Raw genomic sequence first — 23586 nt, 5'->3', positions numbered from 1 at the left:
AGGCATACAGTCAAGGATTGATGCCTAGTCAATCCTCCCCAGCCAGGAAACGAACCCAGGCCAAACCGCTAGCGAAGAGCGGGGCAAGTGTCTTACCACAGCGCCACGGGGACTGAATTTGTGTTGGACACGTGCCTCTAGCCAGTGTCTACTCCTTTTCTATTTTGCCATCTCCACTCCTGTTCCGTTCCCTCACAGCTTCATTCCTCTCCCCTCCCTTCCAGGTTCCACTCCATTCCAGGTAGATTCACTCTGCTTCCTTTCTTCCAGCTCCTCTCTTCACTTTGCTTCCATAATTCTCTCACAGCTCCAAGACTCCTCTATCCCAGCTTTATGTACCTTCCACTCCCTCTAAAGCTCTATTCTTCCTCCCACAGTTCCACCCTTTTTCCTTCTCTCCAAGTTCGACATAAATCTCTTCCAGCTCCACTCCTCTCCAGTATCTGTACGATCCCCTTCCTTCAAGCTCTAAGCCACTTCCCTCTCACCCTCCCCCTTCCTTCCCTTATATTCCTCCTGTCCCTTTTATCTGGCTCTATTCCCAATCTCCTCTTCCTTTGGTGGTATTCTGCCTCTCCCTTTCCTCACCTCCCTCCTCTTCCCTTTGGCATCACTTTAAACTCTGTATTTAACCTCTTGCTACCCCAGGACTCGTGCAAGGAGAAAGGGAAGGTCCTGCTGATAGACCCGTCATTGGTGTTTCGCCCAGAAGATGCCATCACCAAGTCTGGCTGGGAATTTCGCAGATTTCCTGAGGACTCTGGCCACCCTCACATGCAGCAAGTGAAACAGACCTACCTTAGCATGCACACCCACCAGTGTGTCGACTATGTTCAGAGCAAGGTAAAGTTAATGAGAGAAGACAAAGGTTGTCACCAGAGATACAGTGCATGACTGGACAATGTTTAAATGATAAAAGGACAGGAATAGTGAGCAGTGAGTGTAGGAGAGAGAGACAGAGACAATGTGCGAAAAACACACGGAAAGACGAAGCAAGAGCATTGACTGGCTTATAATTTATCTTGCTCCATATAACACCACGATATTCATCCATCGTAGTGTTATCCATAAATCCATAAATCTTTGGTTTAGGTTTACAGTCTTGGCTTAACTACACATTAGAAAGAGTTGAACAGAACAATAGGGTTCTGTCAGTCAACATAAATACAAGAGTGTATTGCTAGAGGCAGAACAATCTCGGTCTGTGTCCTATCATTTTACCAGAAGAGGGGCTTTACAAGCCACAATTCCCTACCCCCCAAAGTTATTGGAATCCACAGTACCCCTTTCACAAAAAGGTAGTTTTCCCCAAGGTATAAAGGAAGAGTGAAACTAACCATGAGTGACTTACTGATCCTCACAGATGATATTCTTAAATAGGTCAAGCACAGGCAGAACTATAAATATTGCTCTGAAACTACTATATATTAATTTATTTTCCAAAATTACTAGTTTAACCTGCTTCACCAGAGGAAAAAAGAAGACACAAATCATACCAGAACAAAACCAAGTCAAGCACAATTTTCCTCTTAACAAAATTCAGCAGAGTTCTCATAATAAAAAGTGCCAACATTTCTAGGAAATTCCAATCTCTAAATTTATTTGTTAAATTACTTTTATGAAAATTTATATGTAATTGAAATTATGTATTTATAAACATTAATGAAGAAAATAGTTGGATAACACTTCAACACTTAAACTCTTTCAAGCATCTTCTGTATGCCTTTCATCAGTTCAACTACTACTACTAATGTAGCATGACTATTAATGTGCCCAAATTTTTCCTCTACCACCACCAGCACATCCAGTGGGGATTATTTAACAAGTTTGAAGCAACAGTTTTTGAGGCGCTGGAGAAGCTCAATGATCTGATAGATGAGAGTGATCCAGATGTTACAATCCCCAACATTGTTCACGCATACCAGACGGCTGAACGCCTTCGAGAGGCTTACCCAAATGATGATTGGCTCCATCTTACTGGCCTCATCCATGATCTAGGCAAGGTGAGTGGGAAAGGGAGGAGAGATATAAACCATCCAGTGGATCAATTAATTTTAAGCTTCTAATGGCCGTTTCCATTATAACTGGGAACAAACATAGTCTACACAAGGTATGTAGAAGAGTAGGAAAGGCAAGTGAAACAGGTGGGACAGAAAGTAGAGAGGGAGAGGAAAGCAGAGCACCAGATGATTGATTGCAATACTGTAAAATCAAATGGGAAAGGGGATGAAGTACGTGAATGAAGACAAGTAACAGAAGAGTGAAGACAGACAACCAGTAATTACCTAAGTGTAGTTACAGGATGAGAGCTACGCTCGTGGTGTCCCGTCTTCCCAGTACTCTTTGTCGTATAACGCTTTGAAACTACTGACGGTCTTGGCCTCCACCACCTTCTCACCTAACTTGTTCTCGCCTAACTGCTCACGTAACCAGTACAGAAAGCCCAGTGTTCTCCTGTACTCTGCTGGGCTGTGAAGCATTAAACAATGTTAGAATGTGTTTACACTCTTAACAAATACTAACCCACCAGTTATCACTATCTCACCTGTCATTAACATCCACTTTTTCTCTCTCAGATAATGACCTTCTATGGAGAGCCACAATGGTCAACAGTTGGGGACACGTTCGCAGTCGGATGCAAGTTTCCAGAGTCCATTGTCTACAGACACACCACTTTCCACAAGAATCCAGATCTCAATAACCCAAAATTCAAGTAGGTGTGAGTACAATAGTGCAGTTGGAAACACTCCACTTGCTGCATTTAGAATAGATACAACAGTATATATATTTAACAGCAAAACTGAGATATCAGTCCTCAGACATACAGCAGTAATGATAGTACATAATACAGTGTAACTTAGTTCAAACTAACCAGTTAGTTATAGACTCCATCTCTATTTGCAGAAAATACATTGTTACATCAGATCAGCAATAATTATAATGTTTGCTACTTTTTTTTTTGCCACAATTATGATGCATTTTGCTACCAAATTGTTAAACTATTTTTGTTGAATATTTCTACATTTTTTGTACTGCATTCCTAACATGATTCTATTCTGAATGATTCTATTCAGCTGGAGGGAACCCTTCTCATTTGAAAAATGTAAATTTTCTGTCATTGTACCAGTTGTTCTCAAACAAATCAGCTTGTATTCACTCCACTAAGAGATTTCATAACAAAGGAGTCCAGTCAAACAGAGGCATCCAACCATGCATATCTATAACAATTATATTACCAGACAATAATATCAAAATGCACAAATGCATTACTGACATACAAAAATCACACGAGTTCAGTACAATTGGCAATTATGAAACATTATTCCACTGTAATATAAATTTAGTAAAAATCTGTGCCCTTGAAAATTCTGTTTCTGTCATATTATCAAAGCTACTAATGATAAGGTCGTATCAGTCTTAACACTGATGTGAGAAACAAATGGCAGCTTCACTCTTATAACTGCTCACTATTTTAAGTACATTTACACACAGTCCTTGAACAGTATCTGTATTCAAGAGCCCTATTTATGTATTATTTCCTAACACTTATTTCACCTGTACGATTTTGTATTATGTAAACATTATCCATACAACAGATATGTAAACATGAAGCATCCAGCTTTTATTCTACTTTTGTACTTTCCACCCATATTGTATACGTGCATGAAAACATGCAAATTGTCTTATCAATTCACAGTTCATAACAAGTTGAACCAACCATTCATGGCATTAGTTTACAGATGAAAGTATCAAGATGTATAGTACTCTACCTTGATGCACACACGTTTTACACCAACAGCACGAAGTATGGCATGTATGAACCCAACTGTGGCCTCCAAAATATATACATCTCTTGGGGTCATGATGAGTACATGTACCGAGTCCTGAAACATAACAAGTGTACACTTCCTGATGAAGCCTTTTACATTATCAGGTAAGAATATTGTAGATCTACAGCATTACTATATTAATGTGTGTGTGTGTGTGTTGAACAGAGTTCCTCATTGTTTCTGATTCCTCTTATTGATCAAAATTATCACATTAGGCATTGTACCTAAATAGCATTAAATAGGTACCTGGAAGTTCGTTGAATGTTTTAGGTTGCATCCTAGGGATGGTCAGTTGTTAACTAGGGAAATTTCAATCAGCCTAACAAGCTTTGTCTTTAATAATAGGAAACCAACATTGCAATATATACATTCATTTCTATGACTAAAACAGGCAGATATTACAGTTTCAATTTATTTAACCCATATTTACTTGTATGATGTTCAACTTGTTTTATTTGAAATAAAATGCCTGTAATGAAATTCCACTTGTGTATGGCTGTCAAATACAGGTTCCACTCATTCTACCCTTGGCACACTGGCGGAGACTACATGCACCTGTGTGACAATCGTGACCTTGAAATGCTTCCTTGGATTAAAGAGTTCAAGTAAGTTCAATCAAACTACATTTTCAAATTTTAATTATTATATATTATATGATAATTGTGATTTGAGGAACATACCCTCATAATATATTTTATGAAAACTTTAATTAATTTCTCTTTTTGATATGAAGTATACATGGTACACTAATTATCTTTCCAGCAAATTCGATTTGTACACCAAAAAGGAAGAAATTCCTAATGTTGAAGAGTTGAAACCTTATTACCAGTCGCTAATAGACAAGTATTGTCCAGGGAAGCTAAACTGGTAAATTTACAGGATGTTTAAAGAAGAAATGTTTTATTGATATACAAGGTTGTACAGAACTATACTGGATTCTACTAAGGTATGACTTTTAAATTTCTAACTTTAAAATAAACCTAAAACTTAATATTGACACCATTATATATCCACTGATCTTGCTAGACCATGCAGAGTTAAATGTGCAATAGTGTTAAAGATGTAGAACATGCAAGTTAAATGTGATTACATTATTAAATTATATAATGTATACACTTTACCCTATTTACTGTACTTCATAATTAATTTAACTCCATGCCTCAAATGACCTAAATATATGAATTTCCCACAAGTTAAATATCACAGAATTTTTTCAAGTTGCTTCGTACTACATCCAACCTTTACATATGAGAAATGATTGTTCAATAGACCGATGACTGAAAATTAACAGTATTGTATTGTATTCAAGACTGCGAATCTTCCTCGTGGTTTTTCAATATGCTGTAGATATTGATATTTCAATATAGATGGAACAATGGGGGAGGTCATGATTAGAATACAGTATCAGAAAAAGTGTGTTAATTTTGTGTATGATGCAAGTGAATAAGAATGAAAGCATCAAGAGTTGAAGTGGGGGAAAATATTAATCCGAGATGCTTTTGTGGTTTTATGAGGAGAGAGAATAATGAATGAAAATGTCATTTAGATGTATAGCAGAAGTCAGCAATTATAAGACAGAATTGTCTATAGAAATTGTTTGGTCATTTGTAATAAATGGATGATGACTGTGATATTGCACAGTATTTAAATTAATTTGAGGGTACTAGTGTAAAGCCAAAAAGCATGGAGTTTTAAATATATCATTAAAACAATACGTTGACTCTTTAGCACTGTTGCTTTGGTAGTTATATTTTATCAAGTTCATATATCAAAAATCCGATAATTTTTCTTGCATATGTTTGGCAAATTAATTCAATTAATATGGCAGAAGCAGATTATTCATTGCACATCATACTTGTTTATCTTTTACTAGTACTTTTATATGCTGTAATAATTTAGTTTATTGCATATTTCACAATACTTGCTCTTCCCGCCATTAAGTGGTTGTGTGTAAGGAAGTCTTCTCCTGGCCAGCAGCACATTGTCCTCACCACCTACTCTGCAAAGAGAAAGGCCAAGCGAAGATGGTTGACTTCCTCTCCGAGTTTGTTAGCCACTGTAGTTTGCCTCTGCTCTTCATGTATTTTGTCTATAATAGGACACACTGTGTATGGTAGTTGTTTGGTTGAAATATTTAGGTCTGTGCCTGCTTTATTTTACCTCATTGTCTGCCTGTTTGTTTTCAGTCACTCGAACATGATTTGCCACCAACAAAAGTGCACTCAGTGCATGCACTATGTTTTATAAGGCTATTATTGGTTTTCTATAACTGGTGAATATTAAAATAGTATTTCTGTATGGCTTTACAAGCATTTGCAAATGACGAGTCACAATAACATGGCTGAAGACATTATAACTAAACCATATATCAGAAAAAGAAGAAATAACAACGCTTCGGTCTGTCCTGTACCATTATCAAGTCAAGCAATGGAAAATGTGTTAGAGACAAATTCTTTCTCATTTGCTCCTCATCTTGCATCTCTTCTCAGACCATGTTCTTGTCTTATAAATGGTACAGTATTTGTCTCTTCTACTCTTTTCATTACCCAACTTGTTAATGGTTCAGAATGAGTGGACTTAAACATAGTTTCTTCATTTTCTGATGTGTGGTTTGGTCACTGTACAAGCAGTTTGTCAAATGAGGTACCGTGACAGTTTTGGTTCCCGTTATCAATGTTCTTTATTGTTAGGAGACGCATATAAAGGAAGCACGGACTGTGTGTGAACTGTACATAAGTGGTGGGTAAAAATGTCTGGGTGGAATCAGTTGGTTAAGAGTTATTAAAAATAATTCTGAATGTAAACCATGGACAGAACCCAACACCTAATTATATGAAGCTGTGGAGGTATTGTACTGTTTGTTGTTTTGGTTGTGTGTAATGGTGCTAATTTTACTTTATGCAGGCTAATGTGAAAGTCATTTAAATATTTTTTTCCATAAGTTATAATACTCTACCTTCAACCTTCTTTCCTTATATTGTTCTTTATTTTATTCTGGATCACATGGAAATTAAGAAGCAGGTGCTGGAGATTCAAACATATAAGCACTATATGAGTGCATGAGCAGAGTTTGAGACTCGTCTACGTATTTAGATTTAAGGTGTCACTTTGAAACACGATTTTTCTTGTGTATTTGCAGGCTATGTTCTAAATTAAACCGGTACTTCGCTTATACTGCATTATTTTCCATGCACCTTATGGATTTGCCCGCTGAAGTATATACAGGTACAGTATATCACTTCCAAAAGCAATGTAAATATTACAATACACTTAATTTGGGACAGCTATATGATATGTCCTTTCCTACCCCCCATGAAAGTGCTTAATGGGAAAATTGTAATAACTTGTGTAGGATATGGTCTATATTTGCTACAAATTTTATAAGATAAATTTTTAAATATTTTGTCATGTATGTATGTAGCATATTTTTGTATCTAAATATTGCATAGTTATAATTTTATGGAGGACAATTTTGTTTCATTCCCTGACAATAAATATTTACATCTACATCATAAGTCTGAATATCTTTTACATCAATTTATAAACCTTGCAGCTTTCAGGCTTTTCATCAGCTCTTCCCTTGACAGCATCCCCAGTTGTGAATCTCCATACTCATTTTGTTATATACTTTACTGATCATTTCCTATCTGCAACTTATATTTTTGACTAAGCTGAATTCAGCAGCCATTTGTATGAGTCTATGATAGTTACAGATAACCTGCCGCAGGGCTACGGCAGGTTATCTGTACAGTATACACTTTAAGCCTGTTTCCCCCCCCCCCCCCACCCCTTCCCACTTATTTTCTGTCTCTTAACATATTTAGAAAAACAGTTTCTGAAAAATAATGAATGGGGTTCATGCTGAACTGAGACCCAATATATTAATTATAGAAGCTACATTATTTGATCAAGATCTAACACTTAATTATAAAAATTATATCCATTTTTGATTTTCATAATTTTTTGGATACGCAAGAATTCAGTCCCATATTTTATTAAGGAAGTCTGTGTATTGTACAGGTAACTATATATCAATCTAAATAATTTTTAATTTTGGACATGTGTTACATAACTTACAAAGGTTTCAACAATCATGGCAAATTTGTTCATATTCTAAAGGTTTTATCTATGAATATTCTCAATAAAATTTAATGCTTCATTATGTAATACCTGTAACTAAAATAAAATTATAAAATCTATAAAAAGCTTTATTTAACAATGAAAATTAATGTACTGTACATAATTACATGATCATCAACTTCAGGGTATAAAGATACAGTAATTGGAATCTCTATATTACTGTTAATATTTAAACAGTAGCTACCTACTTTATTAAAATTTGCAACAATTCCTGAAATGCCTACAAGATGTCTGTAATAAGACTTAAGTTTCTATTAAAATTTTCACACTCCAGAGGTCTTAAAAGGTTGATAATTTTTGCTGAACATCCATCAGTATCTTCTACAGAGGAGCAAATCCCGTAACAGCTTCAATTGCGGCTGCCTGATCAGACAAACTCATTAGCCTGTAGTCTGAGAGTTCCATAGTGAATGATGCTATGCCTGAGGTAAGTGAACGCAGAGTTGTTGAGTAACCCATCAGTTCGGCTAACGGACATTCTACAGTAATTACCTGGTGGAAAAAAATAACTAACCAACCCTGGAGGACATGACACAAACACACTATATTCAAAGATGAGCATAAATACATTTTAAATATTAAACGAGATTCAAGATCATGAAGACCATAGTTTAACCTTAGATCCTAGCAGAGAAAAATAGACATGTTGAATTTTTTATATTATATAGATACATAAAATTATTATATATAAAATACTATATATTATTATTATTATAGAAATATAATATATAGGTATTATAATATAATATAATTTTTATTTCTATATAATATTTATATAGGACATTTTCCAATCACAAAATAAAAAAAACACTTTGAAAATGAATTTTATGCAAGTCTCACCCTCAAGTCCTGGCGTTGTGTGATCTGGAGAATGTTTCCTCTTCTACGAGCGATATCAGCAAGGACAGCGGAGGTATGCTCTTCATCTGTGACTATTTCCATTTCCATAATCGGTTCAAGCAACTGGCAATGAGCCTTTTGTAATAGCTGAAATGGACTGCATGTAAACTACAGGGAAACTCCCTTTGACAGACATGAAAAAGCTGAATGATAGGATTCCTGAATACCAAAACAGTAGCCAATAAAATGTGCTCTATTGAACTGCTTAACTTGAAGAAACACCTCTAGTGTGGTTTTACCATACACCAGTTACTCTTGCAGCACACACACAGTGTATTAAAAACAAATAGTATGCATGATTCTAGACATGATACTTCTGAGAAAAAGCAGCTTGATGTTTAATGAAAAAGTCATCTTGCTGGGATCTAAGAAATATTAATTTTCTTTAATGTTATAGTTGTTCAGCCATTATGATCGAATCCTTAAAGAACACCTAGTAAAGAAATCATAAACAGCTCAGCACTAATTGCAAAATGTGACAAATGCTATCCTAAATAAATACAAAACCTCTAAGTACTGTACGGTTTTCTAACTGTCAATGCAATTCCCGAGTGAATATGTGGGAAGAAATTATATTCTGTGCTATGTTCACTTAAATGCTAAAATTAAGAAATATAGTGTTTGTTGCCGAAATATTTTTCGCTGCTCTGATGGTAAACTGCACTTTTTCCAATACCTGTACATATCATTTTCATATTTTGGAAGGTAAATGTTACCCACTTTAAGCCAAAATATAAAGTTTGATTTAAACTGACGTACACTTGTTTAGCTCAGTCATCATTGTAATGATTTGCATAAGTTGTTTATGGAAATAGTTTCTTATTCTGAATTTGACAACTGTAATCATTTTAAAATCATTGATAAATGTAGCATCTAAATCTAAATTTAATTCTTGAATACACAGTTATAACTACAGATATTTCATGTTATGTTGTTATTATAACTTTCTCTTAGGTAACTAATTTACTATAAATTTGTGGAAACTAACCCAACTATAAATGTACAAAATTAATATTTATGAAAAAAAATTACAACTGATTGAGCCTTGGTATGACAACCTTAGTGATGTTGCCAGAGTAAAGGCACAGAAAAAGGATGAGGTTTACTTACAAGACATCAAGCAAAGAGGTGATACACTGTACTAAAATCTGGAAGACTGTTTTAAGCCCCTAGTTTTTCAGAAACTTTTCTGGATCATTTTATCAGAAACATTACCAAATGTTACAATGCAGCAAGAAGTGATAGAAACATTTGGCATCACGTGGGAATAGCCAAACTTGAACCAAGATGTGTGGGAACTTGTTGCATAACTTTGTGAGAAGTGCAATCATGAAGTGTCCGAGGACCTTGTGAAAGACGTACAATGTTGTAAAGTGCCCTGATTTATAGCTTTACACCTTATTCCTGAATATACCTCCACTGTGCTTTAGTTCTTCCACACCCTACCATATTGCTGTCACTCGGGCAAAAATGTTCACTCAGATTTGCACATTGCACAAGTAAAATAATACCCTGATACTCTACCGTCATTGAACAATTTGTTAGTCATAAAGCCACCAAATCAGAATTTGTTACTTATAGATTTATTACACATTTGCTGATACTCTAATTTATATACTACAGTATTTTACACTTATAGTGTGAACTAAAAACATCTGTAATTTTTTTTTCTTTCATGAACACCTTGCTTTCCCAATTCATTATGCTATTTTATAGAAGCCTTAAAAGATATAAAAAGAGAGAGAATATGTGGAAAGATTATCTCCCCCTGGGGCTCATGTCTGCTACTGATGCCCCTGCCTCGTTCCTAGGATCCACACTACACATCAATTCTATATCAATTTTAAATTTTGTACAACAATTGCAAGCTGGTCATACTGTCTCTAAAATCATATAAAGTAGTTTAAACATTCATGCAAAACTATTCAAGTGTTCCTACCTGGTGAACACACTGAGCTGCAGCAGCAGCCACTATGGTCTCTGATGTTCCACGGCCAACTTCCAGCCAGTGTAAGGCAACTTTGACGTCAACGACTGGGAAACCCAAAATAGGTCCACTGGTCAAAGCAGAGCCCACACCACGGTTTAAGGCTGATACATGGTGTCGGTTGATGGCGTGCAGATTCTGATTCAGAGTTTAGAATGGTGTTCGGTATGAATACAAAATACAACATAAAACTCAATATACGGTACAGTATACAGTAATCTGATTGATTATGGTTATATTATAACTTTAACTGACAAGTAATGGAAGATAAAAATAGTCAAAAGGAATAAAGGAAAACATTAATTATCCCACATTAAAAACAAAATCAGTAACTCAAATTACAGTTAATACAAAATTTCAGAAGCATTAAAATACGCCAATAAAGTTAAAAAAAAAAATCAACTTACTTCAAGATTGTCTTTAGAGAAAGCAAACTCTAGTGACTTGAATTTGTAGTTCAGTTTAGGCTCAATGGAAAGTGTAACTTTCACCTGTTGTCTGGTCTCACCTGGTAAATTAAGATAGAAAACCATCAGGAACATTTGTATTGTAAATACTGTACATGTAGTGTGCTGTCAAGCACTACAAGCTTGTCAATGTCTTCATGTGTACTTTTTGATTTATAAAAACTATAAACATAATACAATTATTTTTTGAGTAATGCAATTTTGAATGTAATGCAATTGTAGTGTAAAGGTAAAGAGAGCCCAATATTATTTGTAGTCTTTATGTATAAGCATTTGATGCCGAGTCATTACTGCATATTATCTTTTCAGATTACAACACAAAACTTCAATATTGAGATTTCAATGGCGTTATTATGACAAACTCTCTGTAATTCCAAAATATATTGTAAACGTTAGCAAGCAGTAGTACAGGCATAAGAATTAATTGTTACAGTGCCATGGGAAAACATTCTTTTTAAATATAACATTTTGGGAAAAAAGTGTGGTCTCAAACTTAAAACCAAAATCATTATTCACAACATCATACATGTTTCTAGTGTCATCTTAGAAATACCAGGCTTTGAATTACATATATGAAAACTCCATTTCTAAGTGGATCGTTCAGGTGTTCCCTAAGGTAAACTCCACTGTGTTCTCATGGCAGAACCCTGCAAAGTCAGGCAGGATGACATACTAGCATGGTGCCACAAGCAACGTTTCACACTATCCCTACAAGGATATAATGTTAGAAAGTTAAAACCTTTTCATGACATCACAGATTCCCTAAGGGGCCAAGGATACATCCAGGTAAACTACCAGATTCCTTGCTTGCAAGCTTTTGATAGTCACCATCAAGTGATGGAACCTTACACACCTGCCAGTCCAACCACCAGACCACCTCACATGGTACCTCCAGATAGCAATAACCAAACTGAGTATATGAAGGATGAGGTGAAAAATGGTCAGGAGCAGTTAAATGGTTTACTTACAAAGGCATTGTCCTTTAACGATCCAATCCAATATATCATTTAACTCCTCCCTAAGAAAAACTTCCAAAATTAAAAAAATTATAAAAAACAAAAACATAAGGTAGGAAGACATTATAGGCCACAGGACAAACCCACACCCAACAAAGAAGAAACAGGCATTGTAGGCACTCCTTAGCACACAGCAAACAGAGAGCATGTTCCATTATTCCTTCCTGAATACATATATTTACCACAAGCATAGTACTAATAGACAGTTCCAAATTCATTTTTATTTCTTTACTATCTGTACTGGTAACCAGGCTCAAGGTTTCAATTGATTCCTTTTGTTGTTCATTTATTTTTTTAGGGGTAAAAGGGATGATTTTGCTTGGATCCATGTTTGTGCAATTTTTCATCTAAACTTTCTACCAATACATTTTTGTTCGCCTGTTTGTCTGTGTGCTTACATACCTGGGTGTTAATTACCTTTTGTTTGCAACTGACTAAGTTCTGAGCAGGTAGTCATGTGAGTTTCTCTACCATCTGCAGGAGTGTCTTTTAGAATTTATGCTATCATCGGGAAAGTGGATTTGTCTTTGTCACAAATCTAGTAAAGTGGGTGTTTTGGCAATCCTCGTGTTCTTAAATTATTTGGAAGATTGGGACAGGTAATGTGGACAACTGCAGAACATAATTGACAGTTGATGTTGCTTGGATATTTAACACTTATTGTGTTTCATAAAAAGCTTGTTTGTAGCCATAATTGTTAAATAATTTTAACTTAACTATTTGAAACAATCTTCGTGGTGATGGTGGTGGTGAGTGGCAGTTATTGGTGATGTGTGTTGGGGATGTAATGGTGACCTATGAAAATTGCTGCCTCGTGTAAGTTATGTATTTATTATTTTATTTAAGTTACGCCATATACAGTATACAGTACTAGCCCTGAGTATATCATAGATGTTCCTATACCCTTTGCTAATATTACATGAATAGAATCAAAAAGACAACTTACAAGATGAGTTTTAAGCACATCAGTGAAAAATCCAGATAAAATGAAACAAGGTCAGATTTATCAGGAAAATTCAATCTTTGTCAGTCAACTGAACATGTATACCAGTATACTGGTACAGCATACTGTTAGAGTATATGAGATAGTCTAGTGGTGACAGTGACCAGCATGTAGTGGCTCACTAAGGTATCTATGCAGGCCAACATGAGGTATGCCAGGGCTCCTTTGGAGGTAAACACTGATGCCAAGAGATGGTTCTGAAGCACAAATTTTATGAATTTTGTTGTGTCATGAAAGTATGCTGTCCTGACTGTGCAAGATTCTGTCCAGAGGACACAGTGGATCAACCTTACAGAGCAACCAAATAACATAGTTCAGAAAGGAACAAATTTAATGCTGGCACATTCACAAATACACTTTAGTCAAATTTCAATATAAGAAAAGGCTCTTGCTAGGCTTACCAATCATTTTGTTGATGTCAAGGGTGTGAGTGTAGCACACCTTGCACGTCTCTCTGTAAGCCACCTGTAGTGGGCCCAACTCTGCTTCCACTTTATACTCTTTATGGATACGATCTCGGATGATGTCAAGATGCAGTTCTCCCATCCCTGGCCAGTATAAAGGAAAATTAGTAAGCAAACCTAAAATCCATAACCCTTAATGTTCATATAGATTTTCAGAGGACAATTCTAAACACAAATTGTCTATAACAACATATTCAAGCTTTCACATGGAGTTACATTTTAAGCTCACCAGACAGAACAGTTTGGCCAGTGTCTTGGTCAAGTGTCACATGAAGGCTTGGGTCTTCCCTTTGTAATTGGTTAAGAGCTGATTCTAAGGCCTTCTGTTGTGATGGTGATGGAGCCTCTGAGGAGCAAGCATTTATTTTCAAGTGAATAACTAAAGTGTTTATGAGAAAACTGATGATGATGATGCTGACATGAAAATTTAAATAATATAATATATAGATTATAAGGCTAATCATGACAAAAATATTTGGGAACAAATCTGATTGATTCTGAGTAGCATTACCAGATGACTGATGGTCTGGAAATACTGTTACCAACCTACAGAGCAGAAGAAGACTGGCTCGGGCACTTGAACACCGAGCAACATGGCTGCTTGGGGATCTTTCGTCTCATCCAGTAACTTCCTCTGAACATTATTGGCTAATGAATAGCTTCCAACCAGAGTGTCTCCAGTGCTAGTGATCTGTCAGTTAAAGAGTTTAATATAGCTCATGCTAAATTTAAACAAATTCTTTAAAATATATTCATGACTAATTTAAAATTACAGTACAGTACTGTAATTTACTGTATTGTACATCCAAAAAAATAGGAGACTGTGCTCCATTTGTCAATTTTTGGCCATTTACCAATGAACACCAAAAAATTGATTCTTCAACTTATCAGCATTTCATCCTAGTCACATCATCTTTACTTGTCATTCCTAAAGACAAAGGTAGAATAATCTGAATACTGCTGTGAGAACAGGGGCAAACAGTTAAGGACTGGTGCCTAATCTACCCTCCATGGCCAGGACTCAAGCCCAGGCATAATTGTTTGTAAGATGTGGGGAGTGTGGGCTACCACAACACCAATTTAAGTGGTCATTTAAAAATACTGTACCGTATTATGATAAATAACAAAATGACTAAAATTATTTCACATAATTAAAGATAACAAAAACATTTTTGTTTGGCTTCACTCTAAAAACAAATGTCCGATAACATCCAAATATCAGAAATACTGCAGCTTCTAAATTGGCAAGACCTGTCCTTCAGTGTCAGCCATGAACATCAACTGTAACTGTTATGAATCCATCATTATAAGAATCCATTACATCTTTATTTGAACCTTCAGTACACCTAACCCATATCATGTCGTCTTCAGAATATGGTCCAGTTTTGGAATCTGGGAAATAAAAAATGGCTTCTGATTCTGCCGTTGATAGCAGTAGTAGTTCATCTGATGTTCAGGATGATGAAAATGGCAAAAGAGAAAGAGATGCAGGTCGTACGTTACGCAAAGATTGTGTTGGATGGCCACCAACATGTCTACTCTCTCAATAATCATGCACCATTTTTGTTTTTACACTTATGTGTAAAATCAATCCTTATGTCTTAACGTTTTGTTGTTACAGTATTTAGTTCATTTCTGTCAGTGTAAATTTACAATTACACAAAATATTACTTAAAAAATTCTTCTGAACAATTATAACTGAAGTACAATTACTTAAAAAATAAAATAACAATATTGATTTAGAGTTTGTTTTATTAATTTGTAGTGCATAAGTAGATACAGTATACTGAACCCCAATAATACACAGTTGTTTCAGATGTGGGCACAACCGGCTGCATGAGAAACCTGCATTGTACCACCGGTGGAGCACACCATTGGAAATATGTTAATTGGTATATTATTCTTACACAAAAACTATAACAATACTCATTTTATGGATTAGTTGTGCAGCAGAGGAATATGACTGGGATACTATACCTTTAGCCCGGTAACAACCACGATATTTCCTGCCTTGACCGACGACACTTCCTTGAATTCATCAGCAAAAGCAATCATGACTCTTCCCACTCTTTCTGTCTCTTCTGCATTGATATTGAACAGTCTCTGACCCTGAAAGTACCTAATAATATATTCATAGCCACTGAATATAATCATTTATTAGCATGAGCATGAATATATCAATACAGCATAGGCATCATCAATGCACAGAAAATAAAATATGTTAAAAACATTTGAAGTCAAGGCTACTTTTTCTTACAGAATATGACGTAGACCGTTCAACCTTGTTTAACCATGAAAATGCTACACGAGAAACCGGATAGAGTTATTCCTGATGTAGGAGTTATAAGATTATCATTTAGGGTCCACCAGGGATAAAACAATATTATAGCAAAGTGAATGATATAAGTTCAAGTTTAAATTGTTAAATTCACCAATTTTCACCTTACCATTTACAAATGAAAATGCTTTCATGTCTTAAATTATACAACTGTACAAGAATGCTATTTAATCTGCAATCTCAGCATGTGGAGCTCAAATTTAAATGAGGTAGATAGCTGTACAGCTGTGGATGTTTACAAGGAAATACCTGTACAGCTCCTGATTAACTACTGAATGCAGATAAAGTATATCAAAAGACAATACTGGTATGTTAGGAATTAGTTATGCAAATCTGTGATATGTTAGCTTAAGATGTAAATAAAAATGAGTATGAAACAACCTATTCCATACCTTCTCTAAATGCCCAGAATATATTCGAACAAAGGTTAGTACACCACCAAGCTGCTTGTCGTGGACAATCTTAAAAGCCATAGCACAGAGGTGGGGGGCATATAATGCAACAGTCTCGAGCTTGCGTTCCTCAGGTGACGGTAAATAACTAAGTACTGCATTCATTAGTAGTTGAACACCAGTATTTTTGTATGAGCTGCCCATGAGGAGAGGAACTGCTGTCTTGGGAGAGAAGAGAGAAAATTAAATAGTGTTACTGCAATAAACATGAATGCTCTTAATTTATCTAAATCAAATAGCCTCTCTAATTATTTTGTCAAATACACCAATTACTTTTCTAATTCACCACAGATATTTTAAATCTTGACTGTTTACATCATCATCACTAGCCCAGTTTCCACTCCCAAAGGATGGGGAGGTACTGGCGCATACGAAATACGGGAGCAAACGTAAACAAATTTTTTCTTTTTTCATAGTCTGGCACATTCACTAATTTGTGTTCAGGAGCCAAGTTTGACATTACCTACCACCTATGGCTGAAACAATGTATTTATGTATCATGTGGCACTATTTAAACTCATTATTATACTGGAATTATAGTCTACAATTTGAGTGGCATTATACAGATATATATATGTGGGCAAGTCCCTTCATACCAAGTTTGGAAATGCATTGGTGAATTTTGGAGTTACAATGGTTAACAATTATTGGTAAATAAGTCATATTAGTTCTTGCGATCTACCACATCCCCGGTAGTAAGTCAGGCTCTTGCTGACAATACATTCTTAATTTTCACACAAACTTTTGGGGAGTAAATTTATGCATCATTACACAACCAAAGTATTTTGGACGTCACTACTATATGTCCTCAATTTAGGGCTGGAAAATGGAGGAAAAATACAGTATATTAATATTAAAAATGTAAACACATGACACACAAGGTGGTTGACACAGAACAGATACATGAAACAAAATATGGAACTTGTGGGGCCAAACAGTGGCTCCACAAGGAAGAATTGTTCCAAGGATGACCAACCCTACTTACCGTAAGAGCCTAAAGAGAACAGGGAGTTGAACAGAGCATCATGCTCCAGGGGTCAGACACTAGGCTTGTGAATTCATTAGCTGACTGGCCAAGACAATGGGTTGCGTTGCTCACACTTTGGCAAGGGGGAGAGCCTATTATGGTGGGAATATCTGCTTTAATGATTATTTGCAGTTTTGTTATGTTTACAAATCTGTCCAAGTGGTTGTTAGCTTTGGAATGTTTTGGCTTTCTGGTGAACTTTTTCCTCAGTTCTGTGGTGATCTCTGATGCCCAGGCTCCCTTTTGCCTCTATGTACTAATCTTTAATAAAAAACAGTTTCTTGTGTTAGGGCTTTATCAAATCTAAGAGATAATATGGGTTTAGTACTCATTAAAGGTCAGCTCACTGTGTTCACTGCCACTTATTTTTATGTTAAATGAGTTAGCCATTATGGTAATATTTATATTAACAAAAATTACATTTTCAATAGGTCATTTGAGCTCCACAGCCATCACCTGCTAGCAGAGGTAACCCTTCCTCACTTTACTTCTGTAATTTGCCAGCCACATAAGAAAATGCATGCAGGCATATTCTATACATAGTTGTTCTTGTTTTCTATATGCAAACTGGCACACCCCACAGCATAAGGGCTAATATAGGTCATACAGTGTTTCAATATTTTTCCTAATGATATATTAATAACATATTATAAATTTCATTACTGAATACCTGAAGTGACATGGTTAGTGAAATTGGCTCATATCTGATTGGTTTTGGGATCAACTTCCAAAAATGGTGAGACGTTTCATAAGTTTACTTATACCAAATTGCTCTGTTCATCTAGAAATAAATGGATGTCTGGGAGTTAGTCTAATGTTGTAGGTTCCATACTTGGGAGAGTTAACCATAGGCTAGGGGTACCTTGATAAGCATAATTGGCTTCCTGTCCCTGACACTGAGAAACCATGACATGAACAAGTACAATATGAAATTACACTTTAATCCTAAAAATCTGCAATCAGTAACTTTTTTTGTCAACAATTCCACTCTCTTTCTTACATCCTCATTAAAAACTCCGTTACAAAATAAGATGGCAAATCACAAACTCTCCATAACAAATTTCCAGTTTGGTAACAATTGATACACAGTACCTGGTTCAGTGTGACTCTTCTTATTGCTGCTTTAAGCAATTGAGGAGGTACATTCTCTATTGACTCTGTCTCCAACACATATTCTGCTAACTTGTTGTCCAGATCAGCCAGCTGGTCTGTCAGTTCACATCTTGCTAAGAAGGCTGGATCCCACAAGCTGTCATCACCATCTTGTGTCAAAATATGAGCCTCGTATTTGCTGCCATAGTCTCTGCATATGAACACACATTATGATTGCTTTTAGATATAGAGCCCATACAATACTATACATCTATTATTATATAATGTGTCAATTCCTGCATTAACAAATTTTAGGAAAAAAATTTCCCGAGATATTACATTCATACTAATCTGTTAATGCAAAATTATATGAATCATCTCTGACCTACTCTGCCGATTCCAGATCATCTTGCACATGTGAACAAGATCAACCAATCCAGTAAATTCCTTTCCGTGTCCCACTGGGTACTGTAAAACTAATGGAGTAGCGTGAAGTTTTTCTTTTATTGACGTGAGGCACATGGGAACACTAGCTGCTGGTTTGTCCATTTTGTTGAGATAACAGACTCGTGGCACCTGGTAGTGATCCGCTTGACGCCACACAGTAAGGGACTGAGCCTCAACACCTGATGAGAGAGAATTAACTTGGCACTATTATACCTATACGTGATAAAAGATAGACCATAACTTGTCACTCAAAACCAGCATTATTTTGGACATTCGCCATTACATCCAAAATGCTGTACACAGTACTAACCCTCAAAGAGTGAATAGTATCAAAGTGCCACCCTGCCTGTGCTACAGAAAATGGTGCTTCTTTTCTGATTATGTGAGGTGTGGAGGGATCAATGATCCCTCATTAGATCCACAGTTTGCCGACTCATGGTGTAAGGGCAGAGGGCTTGACTGGTCAAGTTGGAAGGATTTTATGTTCATGGATTTACTTATTAGTTCATATTATGTATTGTGTTAAATAACTAAATTTATGTGCATGAAATTGCATATTAGTGGCTTTATATAAATTACTATGTGTACTTATGTATCTGTACACCTCTACCTGTATCCTACCTCTACTGTATCATGTTTCAAATGTACTTGATATAAATTACAATTATTATTATTATTAACCTGTCTCTGGAACTGCTGAAAGGAAGGTCACACACACACACACACACACACACACACACACACACACACACACACACACACACACACACACACACACACAGTATAGTATAGTATGTTTAACCTATGCTTGAAACAATCAAGTGTAGGTTAGGCATATATATATATATATATATATATATATATATATATATATATATATATATATATATATATATATATATATATATATATATATATATATACAAAAAGGCAGTCACACCCCAACGCTGAGTGTAATCTTGACTTATCACCAGTGTGTGTACCTGCTGAGGCGTCAAAAATGGCAATGGCCCCGTCTAAAACCCTGAGAGAGCGCTCCACCTCCATAGTGAAATCCACGTGCCCAGGAGTATCCACCAGGTTAATCCTATGGCCATGCCACGAAAATGTAATAGCCGCTGATGTAATGGTGATACCTGAAAGAACACGAATATTAATATTCTAATCATTTTAACAAAGTACAATACAGTAATTATAAATCTGGAACATTGTATTTTATAATACTTATTATATTGTACAGTACGTATATATTACAATGTAATATATTTACATAATAATAATTTCCATGTAATATATTTGTAATAAATATATTACAAATATATTTATTTTAATGTATTTATATATACATTAAAATTCTCCTGTTTAGATAGTACTTATTGTAACAATTGTCAATAGTCAGAATTTGTATGTTCTTAGCTTTTAGATGTAGTATACTGACTAGTAAGGAATTCTTTTAAAATAAATGAAGCTAAAACACAAACTTAAATATTCCTTGGCCTAGTATAGCACACATATGTACTATATTAGGCCTCAGATATCATTTATTAGGCCTAGGGAGGTTAGGATAGGTTAGTTTAGTTTATCAAAGCAACACAAGTAAAAAATTATTTTCCCAGTTTGTCTAACTCAATAGTTCAGATTTCTACGTTCTAATTTCTTTGTGCATCGGTATATATATACTACAGTCTTCATCATTACAATAAGTACTACCAAAACAAGAGGATGGGCTGGGACATAATACATCATATAATCAGTCTTGTTGCTTTTTATTCTCCTAAAACCCAGAGTAACCATGAATTTTGGTAACCTAATCCCCCAATTAAATGCTGATGGAAAAAAGATTGTCAGATGCATCAAATGCCTTCACAACAAAATGCCTTAACACTAGCAATGTAGTCTGTTTTAACTAAATATATGTATGCAGGTACAGTATGTATGTATATTTGTAATGCATGTATGTATTCCATACAGTGTACACAGTTGCTCACCCCTCTCTCTTTCCTGCTCCATGTAATCCATAACGGTGTCCCCATCATGAACTTCGCCAACAGTTTTCGTCACACCGCTGTAGAACAGCATACGCTCTGTGGTGGTTGTCTTACCTTTCAAAGATATAAATTAAAATACTGTAATGGTGGATACATGAAAAAAGTAATGCAGAATAGATCACGCTTTATATGTACAGTACAGTACATGAAAAGCAGTTTTCTGAGCAGTCAACTTGATCGCTCTTTAACCCTCACAATTTTGCTTTGAAAGTGAAACTGAGTACCATGTAGTACTCAGGATGGGAAAACACATGTGATTTGAATATTAAGACCACTGAACCCTAGTACATAATAACCTCATCACATATTAAGCATTTTCAAAGTGATTTAAGAATTTTTTTCATGGGCATTGATTAACCCTCCCCATAACATCCATACAAGAGATACTATAGCCATATTTACAACACTGGTATGAAAACCAAACAATAATAATGAAAATCAGCAAAAGATGACTGCAGTGGCCCAAAAAGATTAACAAATGATGACAACTGCACATTGGAGGTTAAACCTTCACAATTATTTCTTGCTGTTGATCAAGTGAGATTCATTCCTCTATTTACCATATATTCTTAATCTATTTGTGTAGGATGGAAAATAAAGTACAGTAATACTACACTGTACTTTGTGTAGCCACATCAACAACTGGCTAATTAAAAATTTACAAACAGTATCTCTATTGTACTTTCAAAGAGAATTGCTTTTATTTCTTGTCTTTCAAACTGAAAAGGAATTACTAACCTTCCTCGTGAAAAATATATGAACTGTTTAGCTGTTCATAGTAACAACAACCATTCAGTGGAAACAATCAGACTTCCATAGAAATCCTTCCCATTGGCCAGAGTGTTTCTCTTACCTGCATCAATGTGAGCCATGATACCAATATTACGAATTTTGTCAAGGTGTTTGTGGTCATCGGTTGTAGTGGGGAGTACATGGCCTCCACCCTCCGGCTGAGCAGTGCAGTCACTGAAGATTATACAACAAATTTACTTTGTTTTTAGTTAATGTATTTACTTATAACAAAACAGTACTGAAATTTGAATTTTTAAACATTTTAAAATGGTCTCAAAATAATACCTGATTTTTATAAGATTTGAAATTTAATACATAGTTCACAAAAATTCTAAAATACAAATCCTGCATGAATTAGACCTTGATGGGAAAATGATATATACATATACGTATATCAAGATTCTCAAAATTACATCTTTCTGGGTGAATTGGAATTTGAGACAACAATATGTCTTAAGATCATTACGGAAACTAAACTTTGAATTCAGGCAAATACTGCATAAGAAACATCACAGAGAAAGAACAGGTCTTTAACCACTAATATTTCCAAAAGTATGTACACACAAATTGCTCAAGAATGCTCTTATGTTCTGCATTTCTCAAGAAAACACTAAATATATATCAAAACTGTATTTCCAAATGAGAGTATACCTGCTTGATGGGGTTCTGGGAGTTGTTCTACTCCCCAAGCCCGGCCTGAGGCCAGACTTGACTTGTAGCCAGGCCCGAGGCCAGACATCCTCCCTATATTGTGCAATGATGTCTCACTTGAGTGGATCATTTGAGTCTTAGGCTTACAGTTGCAGCAATACATCATTTACCATACATCAAGACAGTCTCAGTTTTCACTGTTTTTGTATTACAATTACAGTACAGTAATGTGTTTCTATTATTATAAACAATACATGTTTATAAACAATGCACAAAATGCTTGTTATTTCTGGTGGAACATACTAGCCAATATGAATAGTAAATCAGTAACTGCTATGCATCACTTTTCAACCACAAAGTATTTTCTCTTCTCACAAATAGGAAGATCACTCATTTATGGATACAGTAGATGGGGTAACTGGTGGTACATGGGTCTCTGTCTGTCTCTCTCATCTTTTCTCTCCCAGTCTCATTCTCTCTCTCTCTCTCTCTCTCTCTCTCTCTCTCATTCTCTCTCTCTCTCTCTCTCTCAATTTCTCTCTCTCAATTTCTCTCTCTCAATTTCTCTCTCTCAATTTCTCTCTCTCAATTTCTCTCTCTCAATCTCCCTCTCTCAATCTCTCTCAGATTACCATATATAATACTCAACTGAAAGTTTAATAAAGTTGATGAATACAGTAAGTATATACAGTATTTGGAAGAGCACACATTTGCAAAGCACAACTATATGTCAAAACTTTTTTGGGCAAATTTTAAGACTGTAGTCATATAGACATCAATTGAGCCATGTTCTGTTTGAGTGAGATATCATTAACAGGAAATGTTTCAAATTCAAGTAAGATATTTTTATTTTTTAGATCCAATTTAAAGAGTATTACTGGTAGACTGAAAGTGATTAAAATAAGTGTATCACTTACCAACTCCTGTGAAGA

The 23586-nt window shown here is 35.4% G+C and overlaps 2 protein-coding genes across 4 annotated transcripts in view; one reads left to right on the top strand and one right to left on the bottom strand.

The window, feature by feature from the left end:
* Positions 1–8035, top strand: part of Miox (Myo-inositol oxygenase) — a 25432-nt gene extending 17397 nt beyond the window's left edge. For 2 of the 3 annotated variants that reach the window (XM_045753384.2, XM_045753386.2), the window contains exons 2-7: positions 649–843; positions 1800–2003; positions 2577–2713; positions 3800–3934; positions 4340–4435; positions 4593–8035. In XM_045753384.2, the coding sequence (XP_045609340.2) occupies positions 649–843; positions 1800–2003; positions 2577–2713; positions 3800–3934; positions 4340–4435; positions 4593–4701 (876 nt within the window). In that variant the 3' untranslated portion in view covers positions 4702–8035. The remainder of the gene's footprint in view (positions 1–648; positions 844–1799; positions 2004–2576; positions 2714–3799; positions 3935–4339; positions 4436–4592) is intronic. The other variant, XR_011229951.1, reaches the window with a different exon arrangement.
* mRRF2 (mitochondrial ribosome recycling factor 2) overlaps positions 8026–23586 on the bottom strand; it is a 27888-nt gene continuing 12327 nt past the window's right edge. The window contains exons 2-16 of the mRNA XM_045753380.2: positions 23572–23586; positions 22065–22177; positions 21152–21265; positions 20147–20299; positions 19102–19342; positions 18717–18927; positions 16538–16759; positions 15785–15916; positions 14354–14498; positions 14037–14153; positions 13745–13891; positions 11265–11365; positions 10810–10995; positions 8811–8957; positions 8026–8462 (exon numbers count right to left, since the gene is read on the bottom strand). The exon at positions 23572–23586 is cut by the window's right edge and continues 107 nt beyond it. Coding sequence (XP_045609336.2) covers positions 8292–8462; positions 8811–8957; positions 10810–10995; positions 11265–11365; positions 13745–13891; positions 14037–14153; positions 14354–14498; positions 15785–15916; positions 16538–16759; positions 18717–18927; positions 19102–19342; positions 20147–20299; positions 21152–21265; positions 22065–22177; positions 23572–23586 — 2215 coding nt within the window. The 3' untranslated portion in view covers positions 8026–8291. The remainder of the gene's footprint in view (positions 8463–8810; positions 8958–10809; positions 10996–11264; positions 11366–13744; positions 13892–14036; positions 14154–14353; positions 14499–15784; positions 15917–16537; positions 16760–18716; positions 18928–19101; positions 19343–20146; positions 20300–21151; positions 21266–22064; positions 22178–23571) is intronic.

Source organism: Procambarus clarkii, chromosome 29 (genome assembly GCF_040958095.1).
Source record: "Procambarus clarkii isolate CNS0578487 chromosome 29, FALCON_Pclarkii_2.0, whole genome shotgun sequence".
NCBI lineage: Eukaryota > Metazoa > Arthropoda > Malacostraca > Decapoda > Cambaridae > Procambarus > Procambarus clarkii.
This window is presented reverse-complemented; position numbering and strand designations above follow the sequence as displayed.